At 43.8% G+C, this 23523-nt stretch overlaps 1 protein-coding gene across 2 annotated transcripts in view; it reads left to right on the forward strand.

Moving 5' to 3' along the window:
* Window positions 1-1258: 1258 nt before the first annotated feature.
* The window catches only part of PARP4 (poly(ADP-ribose) polymerase family member 4), a 95646-nt gene continuing 73381 nt past the window's right edge, over window positions 1259-23523 (forward strand). The window contains exons 1-10 of one of the 2 annotated variants that reach the window (XM_030921947.1): window positions 1259-1480; window positions 8642-8774; window positions 10603-10804; window positions 12066-12132; window positions 13024-13099; window positions 14515-14628; window positions 17904-18053; window positions 18886-19023; window positions 20023-20196; window positions 22087-22247. In XM_030921947.1, the coding sequence (XP_030777807.1) occupies window positions 8643-8774; window positions 10603-10804; window positions 12066-12132; window positions 13024-13099; window positions 14515-14628; window positions 17904-18053; window positions 18886-19023; window positions 20023-20196; window positions 22087-22247 (1214 nt within the window). In that variant the 5' untranslated portion in view covers window positions 1259-1480; window position 8642. The remainder of the gene's footprint in view (window positions 1481-8641; window positions 8775-10602; window positions 10805-12065; window positions 12133-13023; window positions 13100-14514; window positions 14629-17903; window positions 18054-18885; window positions 19024-20022; window positions 20197-22086; window positions 22248-23523) is intronic. The other variant, XM_030921948.1, reaches the window with a different exon arrangement.

Here is a 23523-nt window from a genome sequence, read left to right on the forward strand (position 1 = left end):
CTGCTCTTAAACACTGCATACCTGTGTCTGAGTACTCCTTTCAACTGTTGATCAGCCAGAGTCTGCAGGACAGATCCGGCAGATCCCCAAGCCCAGGTGATCCGGGCTAGAAAGGGGAACTACAGCAAGTTGGGGAGATGCATGTGTCTGGCTTCTAGGCAAACCCAAGAAAACCTACACCCTGCTTCACCTGCAGGAAGAGTGAAGTTCTTCACCAAGGCCAGAAAGAGATTTCTAGAATTACTTCAGTAAAGAAGTTTCTTATTTTTGAGACAGAGTTTTGCTCTTGTTGCCCAGGCTGGAGTCCAGTGGTGCGATCTCAGCTCACTGCAAACTTTACTTCCTGAGTTCAAGTGATTCTCCTGCCTGAGCCTCCTGAGTAGCTGGGACTACAGGCGCACACTACCATGCCTGGCTAATTTTGTATTTTTAGTAGAGATAGGGTTTCTCCATGTTGGTCAGGCTGGTCTTGAACTCCTGACCTTGTGTGATCTGCCTACCTTGGCCTCCCAAAGTGCTGGGATTACAGGCGTGAGCCACCACCCCTGGCCAATAAAGAAGTTTCTAACAACAGTGTTGAGTGCAAAGAGACTTTTAAAAAAAACTTGGCATTTTGATATAGGTAAATCTGTTGCTGGTGCATTGAACTTACAACAAAAGATCCTGGCAACCTAATGGGTCTATACAACAAAGGGATTATCACATCTACATTCTAGAATGCCTGACCAATGATGTTGAATAGATAGTAAAGGATTTCTAGCTTGAATCTTTGATTTGATAACAGCAGAGCAATACCATAATAGTTTTCACACTTGTATTTTTGGTTTCTTTAGAAACAGCAATAATTACATAGTAGTTTGATGGTTTTTCAAGCATTCTATAGGTTTTTATTACACTTTTTTTTTTTTTTTTAGATGTGATGACTCTATCACCCAGGCTGGCACAATCACAACTCACTGTAGCCTCAACTTCCAGGGCTCAAGTGTTCCTCCTGCCTCAGCCTCCCAGGAAGCCGGGACCACAGGTGTGTGCTTAAAGTAAATTTATTATCTTATTCTCCTGTTTCCCCAAACTTTCCCGAAATGTTTTTCTTTCCCGCCCTTGCGAATCCCTTCCATTTCTCAGTTAAAGGACAGCACCATCCACCCACCTCGCCCAAAGCCGAGCTCTGTATTAATCCTCATTGGCCAAATCCCTCCTGAAATATGAAAGTGAAACAAAGCCTTGAACCCTCCCTCTGATTTTGGAAGAGAAACCCCGCCAGAGGCCGGGTCCCGCTCCCCACCGGGCGGACCCGATTCCAGGCGCGTTCTGGTGACCGGCCCTGCTCGGGACGCTGCGCTCGCCTGGTGCAGGACGGGGTTCCGGCGCAGTGGCGCCCGCCCAGCCCCCGGGGCAGGGAGAGCCTAGAATCCGGAAGCACAGAGTGCGAGGAGCGCGGAGTCGGGGAGCGCCGGGAGCCGGCGGGATCCTCCGGCAGGTGCGTGGGCGCGGCGGGGTCGGGGTCTGCCAATGATCCCTGTCGTCCTGGCCAGGAAGTGCCCCGTGTGCTCTGCGCGGCGCCTTCTCCGCCAGTGGCTGCGCCCTTGTCCTGCGCGGCGTCGGCGCTGTGGGCCTGATGGCGCTGTGAGGCGTGGGGTGGACGAGCTAGTGCAGCCAGCGCTCTCGGGGAGGGATGTTGCGGTCGTTCCGCTCAGCCCCGCAGCGCAGCCCAGGTGACGAGAAACTGGGTGCGGTGGGGGGCGCCCGCCGGAGCCGGCACTCACACCAAGTCTCCGGACCCCGGGCGTTGCGGTTCGCGGTAGAATGTGCTGTTTCTTGTTTCCTTTATGCCAAATGGCCTTCTTTCCTAAAGTTAGGTTTCAAATGGTGCAAAAGTAAGGTGGTTTGGTGAGTAATCAGGAAGTACCATCTGACATCGTGAGTCATTGGGAACACCGTGATAGAAACAATGTGTTTGTTGAGGTCCAAAGTTGAAAACCTCTAACTCAGTTAAGTAATTCCTGGTGGGAGGGCCGAATGATTCACCCAGGGGTCGAGTTGGTAGATCTCAGCTTCTAGAAAACCAAGGCGCTGCTAAATATTCAAGCCCAAGCCCTTTCGATTCTGGACTGCTGAATGACAATTACATGACAATAGCCAAGCAGAGTGCTATGATAAAGGGGAAATTCGCTCTGAGTATGTGCGGGTTGCAGATTCTTTCATTACATCTGACTTGATCATTTGTTAAGTACACATTTGGTCCTGTCTGTGTGCGTAGAGCTACTGTAGGTCATAGCGGTGGAAATAAAAGTAGTACCTTTGTTGTTTAAGGGTTTAATAATCCCATTAGGGAGGTGCATTACTGATGCCATTTGGGTCCAAAATGCAAATAGTGTCAGAAGGCTTTTCGGTAATCCTGGGCTTTAATGGATGCATGTGAGAGTTTTTAGTAAGCAAGCTTTTATTGAATGCCCACTGTATATCAAAAGTGATCTTAGCGTGCGGTGACTCACACACTTTGGAAGGCGGAGGCTCTAGAATCAAGGCTACCCAGAAAGGGACTCCTTCGGGGTTTTGCCAGTGCTAAAGACAAAGACCTGTGAAGCAGGAAGCCCCTTGATTCCACCTACACCAATGGTTTGTGGATAGAGCAGCCAGGAGTTTGTGAGGGGGTGTGCTGAGGGTTTCTTAGGAACCGGGGCTGTGCCCTGCTGTCTTTGGATGGAAGATACTCTGTGAATGCTATTTTGGGAAGAAGCTGGGAAGAGGGACAGGCTGGAGTGACTGCAGATTTGCCTTAGAGAATAACCAGCCCCTAGCCCGGTGTCTGCCACATCTCATGTCTACGTAATCAGCGCTGATGAAAACATGAACTCTGTTTAGAGAACATTTTGAAACAAGGAAGAACTGGTGTCGCGTGTCGGTTAGGAGCTGTTAACCCAGAAGAGGCCTGGCTTTTTAGAGAGACTAGAGATGAATCTGTGGAAAGAGAGAAGTCAAGGCCTGACTTGAGATTTCACGAAACCGAATGTGTGCCTTTCCATACCTCCCACGCAGCCACAGGTGCTAAGAGCAGACTGCAGATTTATGTTTAATATGTTTTTACTCTGGGCCGGGCACAGCAGCTCACACCTATAACCCCAGCACTCTGGGACGCTGAGGCAGGAGGATCGCCTAATCCCAGGACTTTGTGACCAGCCTGGGCAACATAGTAAGACCCTGACTCCAAAAATTAGCTGGGCATGGTGGTGCAGGCCTGGAGTCCCAGCTACTAAGGAGCCGGGGGTGAAAGGATTGCTGGGAGGGAGGTTGAGGTTGCAGTGAGCTGTGACAGTGACCGTACCACTGCACTCCAGCCTGGGATACACGGCCACACCCTGCCTCGAATAAAATAAAATGTTTATACTTTGATTTCACAGCTGTGTGTATGTACTTAATGCCACTGAACTGTACACTTAAAATGGTTAAGATGGTAAATTTTATCTTCTGCATATTTTACCACAGTGTTTAAAAAGGTAAAAAATGTTTATACTCCTTGATTCAGTAATTCCACTTCTGGTCATCAACTCTAGGGAAACTATGACAGAGATGTGGCCAAAAAATATATGTACAAACATTTTAATTAAAGTGTATTTCTAATAGTGAACACTTAAGTAACCAAGTATCTGATGACTTGGGGAACGATGAAATAAACGCAAAGCTTATGTAACCACTAAAAACACCTTCAAAGAATATTTACTGACATAGGGAGGATATCACTAAAAGCTAAATAAGCTGTGAAGGTGAAAGTCCTATTTAAAAAGTAAAATAAGAGCAACTGGCTATAACATTAAATATAGAATATTCGGCTGGGCGCGGTGGCTCAAGCCTGTAATCCCAGCACTTTGGGAGGCCGAGGCGGGTGGATCACAAGGTCAGGAGATCGAGACCATCCTGGCTAACACGGCGAAACCCCGTCTCTACTAAAAAATACAAAAAACAGGCCGGGCGCGGTGGCTCAAGCCTATAATCCCAGCACTTTGGGAGGCCGAGACGGGCGGATCACGAGGTCAGGAGATCGAGACCATCCTGGCTAATACGGTGAAACCCCGTCTCTACTAAAAAATACAAAAAAACAGCCGGGCGACGAGGCGGGCGCCTGTAGTCCCAGCTACTCGGGAGGCTGAGACAGGAGAATGGCGTCAACCCGGGAGGCGGAGCTTGCAGTGAGCTGAGATCTGGCCACTGCACTCCAGCCTGGGCGGCAGAGCAAGACTCCGTCTCAAAAAAAAAAAAAAAAAAAAAAATACAAAAAACTAGCGGGGCGAGGTGGCGGGCGCCTGTAGTCCCAGCTACTCGGGAGGCTGAGGCAGGAGAATGGCGTGAACCCGGGAGGCGGAGCTTGCAGTGAGCTGAGATATAGCCAGTGCACTCCAGCTTGGGTGACAGAGCGAGACTCCATCTCAAAAAAAAAAAAAAAAAAAAAAAAAAAATATATATATATATATATATATATATATAGAATATTCATTTAGAGAATACAATGATACAAGAAAGAATAATACCAGAAAAAATATTAAAATATCAACAGTGGGGGCCAGGTGCAGCGGCTCATGACTGTAATCCTAGCACTTTGGGAGGCAGAGGTGGGTGGATCACTTGAGCCAGGAGTTCGAGACCAGCTTGGCCAACGTGGTGAAACCCCCTCTCTACTAAAAATACAACAATTAGCTGGGCATGGTGGCACGTGCCTGTAGTCACAGCTACTTGGAGGCTGAGGCATAAGAATTACTTGAACCTGGAAGGCAGAAGGTTGCAGTGAGCTGAGATCGTGCCACTGCACTCCAGCCTGGGTGACAGGGAGACTGGCTCAAAAACAAACACAATCAACAGTGGGGTTATTTCTGGATGGAGGGATCAGGTGCTTTTTTAAAAACAACTTTATTGATATGTATAACTATTATATATCTGAAAAGTACTATTTAAAAATGTACTGGGGTACAATTTACATACCATTAAATTCACTCATTTTAGTTGTATAATTCAATACTTTTTTTTGTTTTTTTTGTTTTTTTTTTTTGAGATAGGATCTCTGTCACCCAGGGTGGAGTGCAGTGGCATGATCACAGCACACTGCAACCTTGACCTCCCAGGCTTAAGTGATCCTCCCACCTAAGTCTCCTGAGTAGCTGGGACCGTAGGCATGTACCACCATGCCCAGCTAAGTTTTCTACTTTTTGTAGAGATAAGGTTTCGCCATGTTGGCCAGGCTACTCTCAAACTCCTGGTCTCAAGCGATCTGCTCCACTTAGTCTCCCGAAGTGCTAGGTTTACAGGCATGAGCCACATTGCCTGGCCCAATTCAAAAATTTTTAATAATTTAGCAAGTTGTGTACCATCACCGCAGTCTAGTTTTGAGCATTCCCATCATATTAGGTGCTTTTTATTTTTTCTTCATAGTGATTAACTTTTAACACAAAAAAATTGTTCAAACTTTGATTCAATAGTTCTGGTTAAGTATTATTTTCTAAGATGGCTGTTGGAGATGGAAACAAGGATTTGCACATAAGGATGTTCATCATGGCTTTTTATGATACCAAAAATTAGAAATGATTTAATTTTCCAACAATAACTCATTTACAGTCCATATCTGATAGTCTCAATTAAAAATGTTTTCCAATAATATTTAATGACAAAATGCTAAAGATGCTAACTGATAACAGCAAGATAGGTAGTATGATTTCAGTTTTGATAAAAAATATAGTCTGCGGCTGGGCGCAGTGGCTCATGCCTATAATCCCAGCACTTTGGGAGGCTGAGGCTTGTGGATCACTTGAGGTTGGGAGTTCGAGACCAGCCTGGCCAACATGGTGAAACCCCGTCTCTACTAATAATACAAAAATTAGCCAGGCATGGTGGCAGGTGCCTATAATCCCAGCTACTCGGGAGGCTGAGGCAGAAGAATCGCTTGAACCCCGGAGGCGGAGGTTGCAGTGAGCCGAGATCTCACCACTGCACTTCCATCTAAGTGACAAGAGCGAGACTGTCTGAAAAAAAACAAAGTGTTATAATACATAGACCTAGAAAAAAGCCTGGAAGAAAAATGCAAAACAAGATGCTAACGTAGCCTTAGGTTTTGAGATGTTTTGTTTTGCTGTTATACAATTCTGTATTTTTCACATTTTCAGCAGTGACCATGAATCACTTTTCCAGGAAACACTTTTTAAACAGGTCAGAGGATTTTACACATCCAGGACCCATCTGAAGGTGGGGTTGAGCAGCCACTCCATGTCAGCCAACCTTGGCAGCATAGGTGGGGGTGCAATATCACATAGAGACTGTCCTGGAAATTACTAGAGTCATTAAAGGCTTTTAGTGGTTTTTGTGTGTGTTGTTTTTAATTGTCAGAGATTACATCGACTAGCATAGATTAACCTAAATAATGTGGTGTAATCTCTTTTACAGTACCCCTCATTTCATCCCTCCTATCTATGCACAGATGCTAATTATTGAATGTAAGAGGCAGTCAACAAATGAAACTTTTACAAACTAATGTTATGGAAAGGCAGAATTACATCAAGAGACTTCAGTTTAACTGGACCTCAAAAGAAAGATGAAAAAATATGAATCCCTAATGTGTTCATTCATTGTGTCCTGGATGGGGGAGACAGCATGTGGTGAGGAAGGGCTGGGAGTCCCAGGGAGAAGAACTGTAAGATATAACAGCATGTGTCAAGACTTGGAGGGAAGCTGTGGGTTTCTTCCTCCTGATGAAAAAGCCAGTGTGGCCAGGAGGGAATGAGATAGCTGCTGGCCTTGAACCATGATAAGCAATTTGTATTTTATCTGAAATGTAATTTAAAACCAAAAACCAAAAACCAAGATTCCTTAAGTTGCAATGTGGAGAAGAGATTGAACCACAGGCGCAACAGGAGTGGGAGCCAGTCAGGATGAGAGGGCCTGGGCCAGGATAGCAGCAGGAGGGACAAGTTCTATAGATTGGGGCTGTATCCGGGGCTGTGATGGAAGAGGTACAACTGGCAGAAGGAGGTGAGGGTGCAGGGAGTCAAGAATAGCACCCAGTGGTTGTCTCCAGCCAAGAGGGGACGAGGAGGCCTAGGCTGGGGATGTGGCGCCTCTGTGGTACCAAGGAGACCCAGAAGTGAGGTGTCACGGAGGCACTGGCATTGGGTCCTCAATTGGGAGCCCAGGGAATGGGCTCCAACACAGGGCAAAGGTACTAGGTAGGGCGGCGCCTCCGGCCTGTGGGAACAGGAGGTAAAAGGGCAGGCAGAGCAAACGAGAAATGCGGAGCCCAATTGCGGTGCAGGGCTGTGGGCTTGCAGCGACTCAGCTTAGTCCCAAGACGCGCGGGGCGGCAGCAGAGAGCCTGCCCTGCCTACCCAAACTAACACAGGACCTGGAACCGCGATCCTCAAACTAGTACAGGACTTGGGAACCGCTATCGCGAAACGGCAGCTTACTTTGGGGGAGCCTGTTAGACGTGACTCCTTGCTTTTAAAAATTGGCAAATACTGATCTGGGCAATGTGGTGAAACCCTGTCTCTACTAAAAATACGAAAATTAGCCAGGCGTCTTGGTGGACACCTGTAATCTCAGCTGCTTGGGAGACTGAGGCAGGAGAATCGATTGAATCCAGGGGGTGGAGGTTGCAGTCAACCAAAATTGCACCAGTGCACTCCAACCTGGGTGACAGAGCAAGATTCTGTATCAAAAAAAAAAAAAAAAAAAAAAAAATTTACAAATACTTAGTGGAAATTAAACCCAATTTTTCACCATGTATTAATTTATTGTTAAATACACATTTCAATACAAAATTGAGAATGCATGGTATAGGAAATGAATTAAATTAACCCAGGCTGGGTGTGGTGCCTCACACTTGTAATCCCAGCACTTTGAGAGGCTGGGTTTGAGCCCAGCCTGGTCAACATGTGAAACCTCGTCTCCACTAAAAATACACAAATTAGACACGTTTGGTGGTGTGCACATGTAGTCCCAGCTACTCGGGAGGCTGAGGCAGGAGGAGGCTAAGGCAGGGGAATCACTTGAACCCGGGAGGCGGAGGTTGCAGTGAGCCGAGATTGCACCACTGTGCTCCAGCCTGGGTGACGTGAGTGACATTCTGTCTCCCAAAAAAAACCCAAATGCAGAATATATATGTGTGTATACATACACATACATATTCCATTTAAACATAGTTGTATATTTTTATTACCAGTTCAGTTTTTCCCCAGAATGGCCTAACAGAAACTCACATAAAGAGTCTTTTTGAATGCATAGAATTATGTATAAAAAAAACCAGGGTTTCACTATCAAATAATGTTAATTTTTATTTAGAAATAAATGGTTCCATGTTCTGGAGTCACACACTTGATCTGTAACTGACATCTGTCATGTTTTTTTAAGATGTATATTATGAGCCTGTACAAAGAGATTTTTGGTGTCGTAATATCAATCATAAAAGCTAGAAATGATTCTTAAACCAACACATATTGCAAGCTAGGATATTATTCAGCTTTTGCAATGTTCAACTGGTAACATGATTATAATATCTTTCTTAAGATAATGCCCAATTTTCCCACAGTTTGCTTGTATAATCTAGATTCACTGTCAATTACATTTACTTAAGAGAGAGTCCTTAAAAACTTTTTTCCTACAGGATGATGATGGGAATCTTTGCAAATTGTATCTTCTGTTTGAAAGTGAAGTACTTACCTCGGCAGCAGAAGAAAAAGCTACAAACTGACATTAAGGAAAATGGTGGAAAGTTTTCCTTTTCATTAAATCCTCAGGTATTTCCAAATGTCATAAACTACAGTATGATAAAACATCGCGCATTTGGGGAACGGGGTCTTGGTTAGAAAAGGAAGCAGAGATTAGCAGCAGGAGAGAGTGAGCTACTCAAAGTTCATCAGGAGAGACTGTGACATGGCCCATTGGGAGGCTGGGCCCCGAGAGGCAGAGGAGGCCCAGCCCTGTCCTCTCTCTCTTCCTTGAACTGCAGGACAGTCCCACATGTCCTGTGAAGCAGGATATTACTAGAGCACAGCCAAATATGAAAATAGAATTTCAGACCAGCCATATCTATTCTTGAAGGAGAAAAGTCATAGTGCACAGGATTTGCGAAAAGTGCACTGTCGCCACTCACCAGTCTGTCAGCACTGGAGTGATCCACTGGTAAGCCAGGTTCCTGGGGGCAGAAAGAAAGACATGCAGTGTAGACTCATCTTCGCAGTGTAGCTTGTGCTGTTTGTTTTGTTCATTTAAAGGCTGCAGGAATCTACCTTCTGCCTCTGGAACTTGTAAGCCTGGCAGTTCAGAATAATAGGATTTTACAGCTGGATGAAATCATGGAAATAATTCAGTCTAACCTCTTTTTTAAACCACCTGACTATAAGAAGTAAAAATAGAAATCCAAAGGCTCTAAGTGCCAGACTGGTCTGTCCCTGTCCTCTGCTGTTCCCTCTGCTGACGAATTGATGAGCTGACTCAGCCTGCCCCTCCCTGGGCCTCAGCTCTGGGGCTTGGCCAGGGTGAGCCTCATCTGTTCTGTGAAGCGTGCTCAACTTCAGCTGAATACCAGAAATGCAATGTCCCTGTTTACTTCCAATTCAGGTAGAATTGTATATACTTCCCTTATATGGCTTCCCACACTGAACTGTCTCACCATCTCTGTGGACAGATGAATAATTCACGCCTGCTCTCCCTTCTCAGTTTGTCTTCTGTGTGGAGAACTGCCAACATGGTCTCTCCTCTTTAGAAACTCACATACCGTGAGTGCAACCTTGTGGAAGTCCATGTACATAAACATGTGAAATGTGCATCCCAGCTCCTGTAGAGAAGGAGGCAGCTCTATATGTAATGATGAGGAACAATTGCCAAGATAAATTCAGTGGAAAAGCCGGCACAGAAGAGGCTGAGTAGCACGCTGCCATGTGTCTATGCACAGTGTAGCTCTACAGGATTTGTGAGGAGCAGGTGATAGCAGGTGCCTCTGCAGAGAGGAACTGGGAACAACAGTGAGGATGAAGTTAACATGTCATCATTTTTATTTTATTTTTTAGCTATTCTACAATGTGAATTTACTGTTTATTAAAAAATAAATACACTTATAAGATGGGCATAGTGGCTCATGCCTGTAAACCCAGCTGAGATGGGAGAATCACTTGAGGCTGAGAGTTCAAGACCGGCCTGGTCAACATAGCAAGACCCCATCTCTACAAAAAAAGAAGATTTGTAAAAATTACAAATTAAAATAAATAATGAGTAACCTCTGAACCTCCGTTTCCACTACTAAGAAAATAATTGACGAAGTGCACAAAGATGTGTACATGAGGATAGTCATCACAGCATTGTTTACAATAATGAAAATTTACAAATAACCTCTAGGGTTAATCAATTATGGTACATTTGTATCCATATTCTTTAAAAACAGTTGATTTTTAAAATGTTTGTGTAACTAGAAACTTTGTTATTTATAGAGGTTTTTAGAAATTTGAGAAAAATGATCACAAACTACCTTAAAATAAGATTTTTTAAGGGTGAAGATTACAGATACAAAAAACTTACTGAAATGTTGTTTTTCCTGATGCATAATGGATTGACTCTTTTTTTCCTTAGTGCACACATGTGATCTTAGACAATGCTGACGTTCTGAGTCAGTACCAGCTGAATTCTATCCAAAAGAACCACGTTCATATTGCAAACCCAGATTTTATATGGGAATCTATCAGAGAAAAGAAACTCTTGGATGTAAAGAATTATGATCCTAATAAGCCCCTGGACATCACACCACCTCCTGATCAGAAGGCGAGCGGTCCTGGTAGGTATCTCATAGCAAGCGTTTAATGTATCATAGGTACTATAGGACACACTTGGGTTTGTCAAAGATATCATAGACAGAGAATTGACCAGAAATACTACAAAAACAGACTTCTCATTACCTCAGCAAATGGACAGAAAAATAACAAAGGACAAAAGACTACTTTAGCAATAGAAACAGATTTCTTGATATCCAGCCTAGTACGGTCAGATTCAAAACACTGATCATCTCAGAAAACCTGACTGTGATTTTAGCTAGGTTGGGGAAAAGCCTTTGTGTTAAACAGTGATTACTACAACCTAATGACTGGAAATGTGAGGACCAGCATTTTGCTAAAGAAATTCTTTCCAAACAAAAGATTGTTTCCTCAACAGAAACGTATTTTCTTTATAAACCCAGATTTTATTTTGGAAAGTGGCCAAGAAGAAAGCCTTTGGACATGAGAAATGTACTCTTCCTAGTCACATCAAAAATCGAACAGTTCTGATAAATACTAACTTACAGTAAGCACATGGTATGTGTTAGATACCGTAAGGACTTGGCAGGGTAGAGCCTCCTTAGACAATCGTCCAGAAAGGCTGCTGCAGTCCCAGCACATGTCCCAGCAAATGATAGTTACAACAGAAATAGACAATAGTAGACTCCTTTCACATTGAAAACATATTGTATGACAGCCAGCATAATTTACTCAGATTCCAAATTACTACAAATACACTGATGATCTTTGGAATCTTGACAGTATAATTAAAACTGGAAAGAAGTCCTCACATTCAGAGTTATTCCTGTATATCACAGTGCTCTAGATGGTGTTACTGTTTCTCTGGACAAAAAGTATGAAGCAAAAGCTCATGTAGAGCCCGTGACTTTCCCTCCTGTAAACTAGAACATCTCCAGCTCCTTGGCTCCTGATGTGCTGACTCTCGGGAACTCATTCTGATCCTGTGCACTTTGTACTCTTCAAGAGGAAAGTGCCCATTGAAAATTGTACGGCTCTCAGTGAGTTTCAAATAATAACAGATGAGAATTCTCCTGATATGCCTGTTAAGATAGAATTAGAGTATGTTCTCACTATCTTATAATGTTATACCTTCCTCTTACAAATGTATACCTTCCTCTTTTCCCACCGGGTTATCCTTAGATCACCAAAATTGTAACTAATTTAAGGATATATTTATGTATCTTAACAATTCCAGCACTTAGGTTAAGGAAATATAATAAGCCTTTGGGCAGTAAACAAGTGTGCTGTTTGCTTTAATTCTAGAAGTGAAAACAGAAGGTCTGTGCCCGGACAGTGCCACAGAGGAGGAAGACACTGTGGAACTCACTGAGTAATTTACTTCTTTCTGATTCCTAGGACTCTACAGAGTTTGCAAAATCTTGTGTAAACCTCAAGCACAGTATTAAAATTCTGTTTGTAGACTTTTTCGTATTTTAATTTATTTCGTGTATATAACTCTTTAGTGATTTTTTATTTGTCTTTTTCTTCAACTAGTATAGTGATCATTATTTTACATTCTCAGTATTAAATGAGATTGGGTCCAATTATTAGATTAAAAAAAAAAAACGATTTTCATCCTATTTCTTTCCTGAGCAGCCTTTAGAGTAAAGACAGTTTGTTACTTTTGCCTGATATTTTCAAAAATGGAAATAACAACAGCCTTCCTCAAATGGAGTACAGGAGTCTAAAGTTCGATATGGCTTCTTAAAGCACACGCAAAACATTGGGTTAATTAGGCATAGCATCAATCTTGTTATATTTGTTAATAATAGTGTTTAAAGAGAAGAAAATACAAAATGAAAAGTACAGATTATGAGAAGTCTGACTCCTTCATTTTAGAGAGGAATGGACTATGGTCTGGAGAGGAGTGACATAGCTTCGAAGGGTCAGATCCAAAGCAAACACAAGTAGCCCATTCCCAGAGTGCGTGACCCACTTCCTTCTGCCTCTGCCTGTGCTGCGTGGACACCATCTTCCCGTGCAGACGCTACAGTACTGGTATCTGAGCTGGAGAATTATGCAGAGGAGGCATCCAGCTCATTTCAAATGATCTTTTCACAATTTCTGGAACAGCTAAGGAGGCCTTAGGGACTTACCATGTATTTTGTAAGGAATCTATCATGTATTTTGTAAAGATGTACAAGAAAAATTTTATGAAATTCTGTTTAACCTAAAATCCATTTAATGTTAAAATTTTAATTATACGCTGTACAAATTTCAGGTTTGGTACAGAGAATGTTGAAATTCCTCATCTTCCTCAAGATTTTGAAGTTGCAAAATATAACACCTTGGAGAAAGTAAGAATCTGATTTCTAGTTAGCAAAAAAAAAAAAAAAGCCTGTTTGAATATCTTCTGAGTGTTTTTCCTATTTGATCATTTTCTCAGTTTTGAAAAATTAGGCATATCCTGAATATCATATATTCCTTAAAATATGAGTTGATTTTATTTATATATTTATTTATTTATTTATTTTTGTGGCGACAAAGTCTCACTATGTTGCTGGTCTCGAACTCCTGGGCTCAAGCCATCCTTCCTCTTTAGCCTCCCAAAGTGCTAGGATTACAGGCATGAGCCACTGCATCTGGACCTGATTTTTAATAGTCAAGAAAATGTTTATGTTTATAATTTAATGCTTAAATTTTTAGTATTTATATTATAAAAGTAATGCATGTTCATAGCAAAAATTTTAAACAGTACAAAATATCAATATAGCATTAAAAATGAAAGTCCTCTTCCCTGTTATTAATAGTTTCTTGTATTTGGAAAGGTAAGGTTTGACACTAAATATTTACACTATGTTGCATTTCCATCCCTTTTGTGTTAGAAAAACAAAATCTTTTTTTTTTTTTTTCCCCACAAAGTCAATGCAAATGACAATCAACACTAGTGTCTGGTGTGGCATCACTCGCCTATAGTCCCAGCTACTTAGGGGGCTGAGGCAGGTGGATCTCTAGCCCAGGAGTTTGAGGCCACCCTGGGCAACATGGCAAGACCTTTGTCTCTAAAATATATGTATAGATATAAATCGACACTAGCCTTCAAAGTGTTCTTCCATTTGTATTTTGAGATATGTTAATAAAATGTAACTTGAAAATAACATTTCCCTCTTTGATAAAGAAAATATGAAAAATGGTATGGTGTAAACATATACAGATCTGTTTATGGGATGGTAAAAATACAGGAGGGAGGCCGGGCGCGGTGGCTCAAGCCTGTAATCCCAGCACTTTGGGAGGCCGAGACGGGCGGATCGCGAGGTCAGGAGATCGAGACCATCCTGGCTAACACGGTGAAACCCCGTCTCTACTAAAAAAAAAATACAAAATACTAGCTGGGCGAGGTGGCGGGCGCCTGTAGTCCCAGCTACTTGGGAGGCTGAGGCAGGAGAATGGCGTGAACCCGGGAGGTGGAGCTTGAAGTGAGCTGAGATCCGGCCACTGAGCTCCAGCCAGGGCGACAGAGCGAGACTCCATCTCAAAAAAAAAAAAAAAAAAAAAAAAAATACAGGAGGGAAACATACCAAAATGTTAATAGTGATTGTATTGCTGTCATAGGATTTTAGGAGATTTTAATTTCCTTCTTGATACTTTTCTGTATTTTCTAAATTATATCTCTAAATGAACATATTTTATAATTATAATCAGCATTTTCAAATGGCACATGTAGTTTGATGTTTCCCGAGTGCAGCTTCTGAAAGCACATCCTGTGTTCCAGGTGGGAATGGAGGGAGGCCAGGAAGCTGTGGTTGTGGAGCTGCAGTGTTCGCAGGACTCCAGGGACTGTCCTTTCCTGATATCCTCACACTTCCTCCTGGCTGATGGCATGCAGGTAATGCTGTTTATGTTGATTCCTATGTGTTTATTGACCTCTGTTCATAACTCATTTCAATGAACCAGCCCGCCTCCCAACCTTTTTCTTCTTATCTGGTGTCTTAGCTCAGGCAGCTGTTAATAAATGCAACAGGCTAGGGAGCTTAAACAACAGACATTCATTTCTCACAGTGCTAAAGGCTGGAAGTCCAAGGTCCAAGTGCGGCAGGGTTGATTTCTTCTGAGGTGAGGCCTCTGTCTTTGGCTTACAGACGGCTGCCTTCTTGCTGTGTCCTCACATGGTCTTCCAGTCTTCCACCTGTGGGCCTCTGTGTCCTCATCTCTTTACATGAGGATAGCAGTCATATCAGATCAGGGCCCACCCCTGTGATCTCACTTAATTAATCAATTACCTCTTTAAAGGCTCTGTCTCCAAACACAGTCCCATTGTTGAGGTCCTGGGAGTTAGGACTTCGGGATATGCATTTTGTAGGGGTACAGTTCAGCCATAACACCTGGTAAATAATTTTGCGAAGAGGAAATGTGTTCTCTTTTGGAGTGTGGGAGGGGAGGACCTCACCCCCTGAGAAGATCAGCACAGGGTCCCACTAGAAGGGAATGTTTACTGGGTGCAGGGTGTATGGCATTTCTGTTCTTGTTCCACATCACTTCTGGGATATTTTCCTGATATTTACACCTCTGAAAGCATTCCAGTGATACAGTTCATTAAGCACCTGCTATGTACCAAGCAATCGAATAGGGCTGACACTCAAAGATAAAAATAGCTTCACACCCTGGCCCTCAGAAATCACTGCCTAGAAAGAAATAACACTCATCGTTACAATCCACTGTGACAGTTCCAGTCCTGAATATATATATGAGGTATTGAGGGCTCCAGGTCACAGAGCCCTGGGAACAACAAGGGAGGCCCGGCAGAGGCCATAACCTTTGCCCTAGGTCAGTATCAGGTCAAGAGCACAGTTCCAATCTAAAGCAATCATGAAACAAAAATAAATTTAGAATTAATGCCTGAAGTTCAAATAAAATGCTGCAACACCCACCAGGATGCCTTCTCAAGTAGACATTCAGAGTTACAGATCTATCTTTTTTTTTTTCTTTTTTCCTGAGACAGAGTCGAGCTCTGTTGCCCATGCTGGAGTGCAGTGGTGTGATCTCGGCTCACTGCAACCTCCGCCTCCTAGGTTTAAGCGATTCTCGTGCCTCGGCCTCCCGAGTAGCTGGGATTACAGGCATGCGCCACCATGCCCGACTAATTTTTGTGTTTTTAGTAAAGACGGGGTTTCACCATGTTGGCCAGGCTGGTCTCAAACTCCTGACCTCATGATCTGCCTGCCTTGGTCTCCCAAAGTGCTAGGATTATAGGCATGAGCCACAGCATCCTGCCTATAGATCTATCTTGGGCCAGGAAACAGTCACTTCTCCGTGGGAGTGGCCCTCACAGAGGTCCACACAGGCTCCAGGAGCTTTTCCCTTTGTTCCCATTCTGAGTGTCAGCTCAAGTACAAGAGAAAGAGACTCGCATCAGGTGGATGTGAGACCCACTTGGCTTGGAAGCCCTACCCCACAAGAGCCCAGAGCTCTTGTAACATTGTCGTAGGTTCCAGATGCCCTCGAGGGACATACCCAGTTACACGAGTCACTGCTCTCTGACATGCCCAAAGCTTGGGTTTCCCACCATTGAACCCCTAGTCTCAATGCAATTTATCAATGAGAGGCCAGCATTCCATAAGCAATTTTGCCTACTATTACAGCGGACATGCCATCTTTATCAGATTTCTATGGGAATAGAGCTAGAAAGCGAATCCACGGTCAAATATGTCCAAGAAGGAGAAGGGGTTTTGTTAACCTTGTACCCTGAAATGTATACTGTATTTTGAGGAGGATTTAGTTGTTTGGGTAAGAAGTAAGTAAAAATGAAGGTGAAAAACATGATAGAATGTGTTGTTTTCTTCATTGAGAAAGAAAACTGTAGCATTGTATAGGCCAGGACATCCCTCACGGAGCCTTCCTCCCTTAGCAAGCCCACGTCTGTGTAGAGCACCCCTTGGGTGAGCCTGGTTTGCTGAGCAGAGAAGCCTGTCCACCTTGATAACAGTGAGCCTTAGCCCGCGGTTCTGCTGAAGAGGATTTTCCAGCTTGCCCTTCTGTTTAATAAAACCATTTTGATGGGAAGCTTCCAAAATTACGTTAAACTCTACCTTCTTCAATGGAGTGACTTCAGCAGGCCCTTCTTTTTTCCAGGTTTCAGAGGCATCCTGCAGCCCCCCATCTGGGAGGGTGGCTTATGGATATCCTGAGTAGTGTGGCTTCCCAGGGGGCCACACCCCCAAGCTAGGGGCTCAGCCAACACCTACAAGGACACCAGGGCTTTGAGCTGGGGCAAGTTCTCCCAGATTCTCCTGGGATTAATGTTAGCATCACTGCCTACTACAGGGGCAGGAGTTTCCCAGAAGAGCAGAAAGTGCCACCTCGATAGGCAGTTTGGGATGAGGGAGGAGCTGGAGCCTTTAACACATGCGTGATTTAATAACTTTCCTGCCTGTCTACTGACTGTGATTTCGTTTTCGCTGGGTGCCTGTCTCTAACAGTTCTTCCTTTCTGAAGTATTTTCTTTTCCCCTCCTCCCCTGATTTTTTTTTCTCATTTCCAAAAAACTGGAAAGCCAGATTTCAAAGCTAATCAGAATGGTTTGTAAAGAGTCTATAGACTTGGAAGGAAGCTTTGAGTGACTTTCCAGTGAAACAAATGATCTTTTCTGTCTGCTGTGCATTCTCAAGCTTTTTGCCGTTACCTCCAGGTTTTAGGCTATTAAGAGTTTAAAATTTTGGTAATTCTGGCCGGGCACGGTGGCTTACGCCTGTAATCCTAGCACTTCGGGAGGCCAAGGCGGGTAGATTGCTTGAGGTCAGGAGTTATTCAGGCCAACGTGGTTGAAACTCCGTCTCTACCAAAAAAACACAAAACAAATTAGCCAGGCGTGATGGCGCCTGCCTGCGGTCCCAGCTACTCAGGAGGCTGAGGCAGAAGAATTGCTTGAACCCAGGAGGTGGAGGTTGCAGTGAATTGAGGTTGTGCCATTGCACTCCAGTCTGGGCAACAGAGCGAGACCCTGTCTCGAAAAAGAAAAGAAAAAGCATTTAAAATTTAAGTAATTCTTTGAAAAAAACTAATTTGTAACCTTCTTCATGTCAAGGACCTAATGCTTTATTTATGTTCAATAAAACTAGATGTGTAAATAATTACTGTACTTTTGCTATACACCATAATTTACAGACTAGAAGACAGTTTGCTATAAAGAAAACCTCTGAAGATGCAAGTGAATACTACGAAAATTACATCGAAGAACTGAAGACACAAGGATTTCTACTAAGAGAACATTTCACACCTGAAGCAACCCAGTTAGCATCTGAACAATTGCAAGCAGTAAGATTGATTTCTAGTTTTTTTGTTATTATATTTTTAATAGAAATGTTTTCTCTATTACAAATAAAAAACTGGGCCAGGCTTGGTGGCCCACGCTTGTATCCCAGTAGTGTGGGAGGCCAAGGCAGGAGGATCACTTGAGGCCAGGAGTTCAAGACCAGCCTCGGTAACATGGAGAGACCCATTTCTACATAAACTGAAAAACATTCGCCAGGAATGGTGGTGTGCCTATAGTCTTAGCTACTCGTGAGGCTGAAGCAGGAGGATCACTTGAATCCAGCAGTTTGAGGTTACAGCGAGCTATGATCATGCCACTGCACCCCAACCTGGGCGATACAACAAGACCCTGTCTCAAATAAATAAATAACTGGCAGGAGGGAAGAGGAGGAGTTCAGAAAAGGAAATGTGAACTCCCAGAAAGGCATGGAAGTTGAGTGCGGAATGCGCTTTAGGACAAGCCATGAGACTGATTGCCTGTTTCAGCAGCAGACGCTCCCAGCTTTTGGGAGACCTCTTTACAACCTAGGCCGTGAGTCAAGGGTCCTTAACCCTGACTGCATGTGTTGAATGCCACTGACAGGCCTAGAGCTTACAGGGTGAAGGAAAAAATAGAACAGGAAGAAAAGGGGGTAGGAGGGAATCAGAGAGGAGAGAATGGAGGGAGACAGAGGGTGGATCCAGTGGAGACAGGATTTAGTTACCTGGCTGGGGATGACTCTCCTGGGCTCTAATTAATTATTTCTCCTCACACCTCTGTCCGTTGGCCCATGTGAGTTCTACACAAACTCACACATGATGACTTTTTGGTGGCGTTTCTATTTTCTTGTTGCAGTTGCTTTTGGAGGAAGTCATGAATTCAAGCACTCTGAGCCAAGAGGTGAGCGATTTAGTAGAGATGATTTGGGCAGAGGCGCTGGGCCACCTGGAACACACACTTCTCAAGCCAGTGAACAGGATTAGCCTCAACGATGTAAGTCGGTGTGTTGCTGAAACAGAGTGTGAGAAACCTGCCTCCTGGTTGATTGGTTTCAGCAATAACACGTGTGTTTGCATGCTGGTCTGACTGCTCTGGCCTTCATTCCTAAATGTTCTTTCCTTGTATCCTGATGAAAGGGACCACTAACAGCACTAAGGAGAAAACCTTCTGAGAAACCTAGACATCGCTGTCTGTAAAATGTCAGCCTCGAGCTGACCGAAGGCAGGCTTCTGGTGCTGGCCAATTAGGAGGCCTGATCCTCTGTGCCAAGAGGTTTGCAGGAAGCTGAAGGGATATGGGTGGTCTTGGTCCCCAGTCAGATGCCCAGACCCCAACCCATTTCCTAGTGACTCCACAGTCTCGCACCTTCTGCCCATCTTAGGAGAGGCAGGCATGCCTCCAGACTGCCGGAAAACGTTCTTGCCTTCTTGATTAAGCATAATTGCAGTGGAAAGAGCAGACAAAATAAGATCTTCCCAATGGTACAACTTGTGCAACTGCGTTGTTGTATTGAAATAATACAGTCAGTTTTCCTCTGGAATCAAACTAATTTATCTCAAGGAGAAAATGGCTAACTGGGGTAAAGCCCATGAAGTACTTGTGTAATTAGAAACACATTCAGGAGGTTTTTATCTCTGGTCTGATTCTGACAGCTTTCTAAACGTCTCATGTGAAAAGCAAGTCTATCACAGTTGGTTAGTGTTTCTCTCTCTGTGTATATGTATGTAGATGTATCCACATATGTATAGAAACATAGGACTCTGGTTCTTTTCTCTAGTAAAACCAAGCCCAGTTTTGCGATAATCCTCATGGCATCATTGCCACAACTAGATGCGTCTCCAATAAAGATGAGCATTTGCTTTGTGATGCCTGTCCAGTAGAAAATGAATAGTCTTGACGTGTCCAACAATGATTCATGTAGTTTTGTGCGTGCTCCTTAATTTCTGTATCAAGATTTCATTTCAATAAGCACGTGTGATCTTCTTTCGAAAGGTGAGCAAGGCAGAGGGGATTCTCCTTCTAGTAAGGGGAGCGCTGAAAAATGGGGAAACGGCAGAGCGATTGCAAAAGATGATGACAGAGTTTTACAGACTGATACCTCACAAAGGCACAACGCCCAAAGAAGTGAACCTGGGACTATTGGCTAAGAAAGCAGACCTCTGCCAGGTAAACCTCTGAAATATAGAATTCAATTTATTATAAAATATGTTGAGGGTGGGGGTCTTTAAAAATCATGAAATCGTCTCCAGAGTTGTGCTAGAAAATAAATTGTTGAACCAGTTTAGAAAGTCCTGGATCCTTTTTTTTTTTTTTTTTTTTTGAGACGGAGTCTCGCTCTGTCGCCTAGGCTGAAGTGCAGTGGTGCGATCTCGGCTCACTGCAAGCTCCGCCTCCCGGGTTTACGCCATTCTCCTGCCTCAGCCTCCCGAGTAGCTGGGACTGCAGGCGCCTGCCATCTCGCCCAGCTAGTTGTTTGTATTTTTTAATAGAGACGGGGTTTCACCGTGTAGGCCAGGATGGTCTCGATCTCCTGACCTCGTGATCCACCTGTCTCAGCCTCCCAAAGTGCTGGGATTACAGGCTTGAGCCACTGCGCCCGGCCCCTGGATCCTTATGAAAGTTACTTAAACCATATTTTCAAATGTGAATATGTTGGCACAGTGACATAAATGCAGAAATAGGTTTAGAATTGCTATCTTGTCAACTAACTTTTCAGACCTTGGTATGAGTTCGGATCCTCTCTGCAGAAGAAATGGGAAACTGCAACTGACTTAAACACTGAGGACATTTACGACCTCGGACAGTAAAAAGTCCAGCTGTGGGCTGCCTCCTGGCCCAGGTCACCCCGAGACTCGGTGTGTCAGTGTCATCATCAGGGTCTCAGCCTCCTTCCATCCCTCTGAACTTCCTGTAGAGTGACAGTTCTGCTCTCAGCCCAGCTCCCTCATGATCTGCATATGGCTGCAGTAGTTCGTAGTGTCCCATCTATAACAGTTCTTTTTGTGTCATGTAGAGGAAGCCCCTGGCAGACTTATAGTTCTCTGGTCAGAATGAAGTCATGTGTACAATCTCCAGCCAGTCACTGGCGAGGAGATTGGAGCCACTGTGGCTGCTCAGAAATGGGCCATCTCCTCTGAGCTGCCAGGAGAGAAGCAGGCTCAGTGAGTAGAGGAAGGCAGCCACAGCAGCCAACCCTGCCCTAGACAAGGCTGAAGTCACTCTCTTGGTCCGTGTTGCCTCATCTGGGCATGCAGGGATTAGGCCAGGATCAGAGATTCGTGTCCTAGACTTCAGAGGAGTTTATAGATGTGAAATTTTGCATGTTTGGGAAATAATCACTTTCAACAGATTCCCAGAGGAATCAGTAATCCAAAATACGGAAAGAACTGATCAATGAGAAAATATAAGACCCTTCCAAATTTAAAAATCTATGATTTACCTAATATCAAACATAAAGAATCTCAGTTGGCTGGTCGTGGTGGCTCACGCCTGTAAGCCCAGCACTTTGGGAGGCCAAGGCAGATGGATCACCAGTCAGGAGTTCGAGACCAGCCTGGCCAACATGATGAAACCCCATCTCTATTGAAAATACAAAAAATTAGCTAGATGTGGTGGCATGCACCTGTAATCCCAGTTACTCAGGAGGCTGAGGCAGGAGAATTGCTTGAACCCAGGAGGCAGAGGTTGCAGTGAGTCAAGATCGTGCCACTGCACTCCAGCCTAGGCAACAAGAGCAAAACTCCATCTTTAAAAAAAAAAAAATCTCAATCATCAGTGTTGCTAAGAGGGAATGTATAGTGCCCATTCAAGTACAATTCAGGAGGCTAAGGTAGGAGGATCACTTGAACTCAGGAGGTTGAGGCTGCAATGAGCTATGGTCATGCCACTACACTCCAGCATGGGTGAGAGCAAGACCCAACTCAAAAATAAATAAAGTAAAGCAAGCTTTGGGGAAAAATGGACTTTCCCCATCTTTTTGAGAGAGTGTTAATGTAATATAAATATTAATTTTGATATGTGGTGATTCTGACATCTGTCTGTGATTTCCACCTACAGCTAATAAGAGACATGGTTAATGTCTGTGAAACGAATTTATCCAAACCCAACCCACCATCCCTGGCCAAATACCGAGCTTTGAGATGCAAAATTGAGCATGTTGAACAGAATACTGAAGAATTTCTCAGGGTTAGAAAAGAGGTTTTGCAGAATCATCACAGGTAAGCATAAAGGAAATATCTCAGGATCTGTTATGATATAATGCTCTTCGAGAGTCTGTTAAAGAGCTGATTACAGTAATTACCTAGATAATTTAATCTTCAGCAACAAGCCACAGTAGCCTGGTATGATGACAAATTACTTTTTTCTCTGTTGGTAATGGTGCCTGGGGCAGTATTCTCTGCTTGAAAATACCCTCTGTATTCCACTCTGATTTCAAGGTTACCTAATCTTGTTGAGGGTTAAATTTAAACATTTTAAATCGAAAGGTGTTTGAGTTGGTATTTTGTAGGTTATTACAGAGAAAAAGCCACTTACACTAAGATTTAAACATGCAGGAATATGGGTATGGCGTCTTCTAACGTGGCCTCTCTGTGGCATGAAAAACTGCACCTGAAAACCTGGAAAACATGTTCCTAAATACCAGTTACACTTGTGCCCTCACTCACTATGCATACCCAGGGTCCTGTGCTGATGGGCATTCTCCAGTAACACAAACATGATGCACCACCTTCTCAGATGAGCCCTCACTGGGTATCAGCACCCGAGAGTCACCGCGGCTGAGTCTGTGCCCAGCTGCTCGGTTTGGAAACTCCATTGTGTGCTTGTTCTCGAGCATGGGACTGACTCTTGTTGCCCTGGTGGTTCATTCCATTGCAGCAGCTCCTCTTCATCAGCTTGGCACAGCGCTTAGAACGAATGGTGGTGAGTTGTAGCCGCATATACCAGCTTATGAGAGCCAGTTGTCAACATTTAAGAGATGCGGTGAGCTGGTTGTTAAACCATGGGTAGCTTGAAATTGGACACGGGGAGGATTTGCACCATGGAAATCAGCAAATGCTGCAAATCAGGGCTGTGCGGGGGCGTTGCTGCTGCTGTTTAGAGGGCTGGTTTTCCAGAGCCCCACTAAAGCCACACCCAGCCACTCTTACCTTATGGCCTGACTCAGACCCATCTAAAATTATTACTTTCCTTGATCATCCTCGAAATCCATTCCCCAAACCACTTCACATCTACTAAGATGGCTATGATTTCTTTTTAATGGAAAATTCTAAATGTTGGTGAGGATATAGAGAGACTGAAAGCCTCACACATTGACGATCAGAGGGAAAAATGATGCAGCCTCTGTTTAATGAATCCTCAACAAATTAAACATATGATGATGGTAAGTCCCAGCAATTCCACTTGTAGTTCTATACTCAAAGGACTTGAAAGCAAGTACTTAAATAGGTACTTGTACATGAATATTCATAGCAACACTATTCATAACAGCCAAAA

Source organism: Rhinopithecus roxellana, chromosome 18 (genome assembly GCF_007565055.1).
Source record: "Rhinopithecus roxellana isolate Shanxi Qingling chromosome 18, ASM756505v1, whole genome shotgun sequence".
In the NCBI taxonomy this organism is placed as follows: domain Eukaryota; kingdom Metazoa; phylum Chordata; class Mammalia; order Primates; family Cercopithecidae; genus Rhinopithecus; species Rhinopithecus roxellana.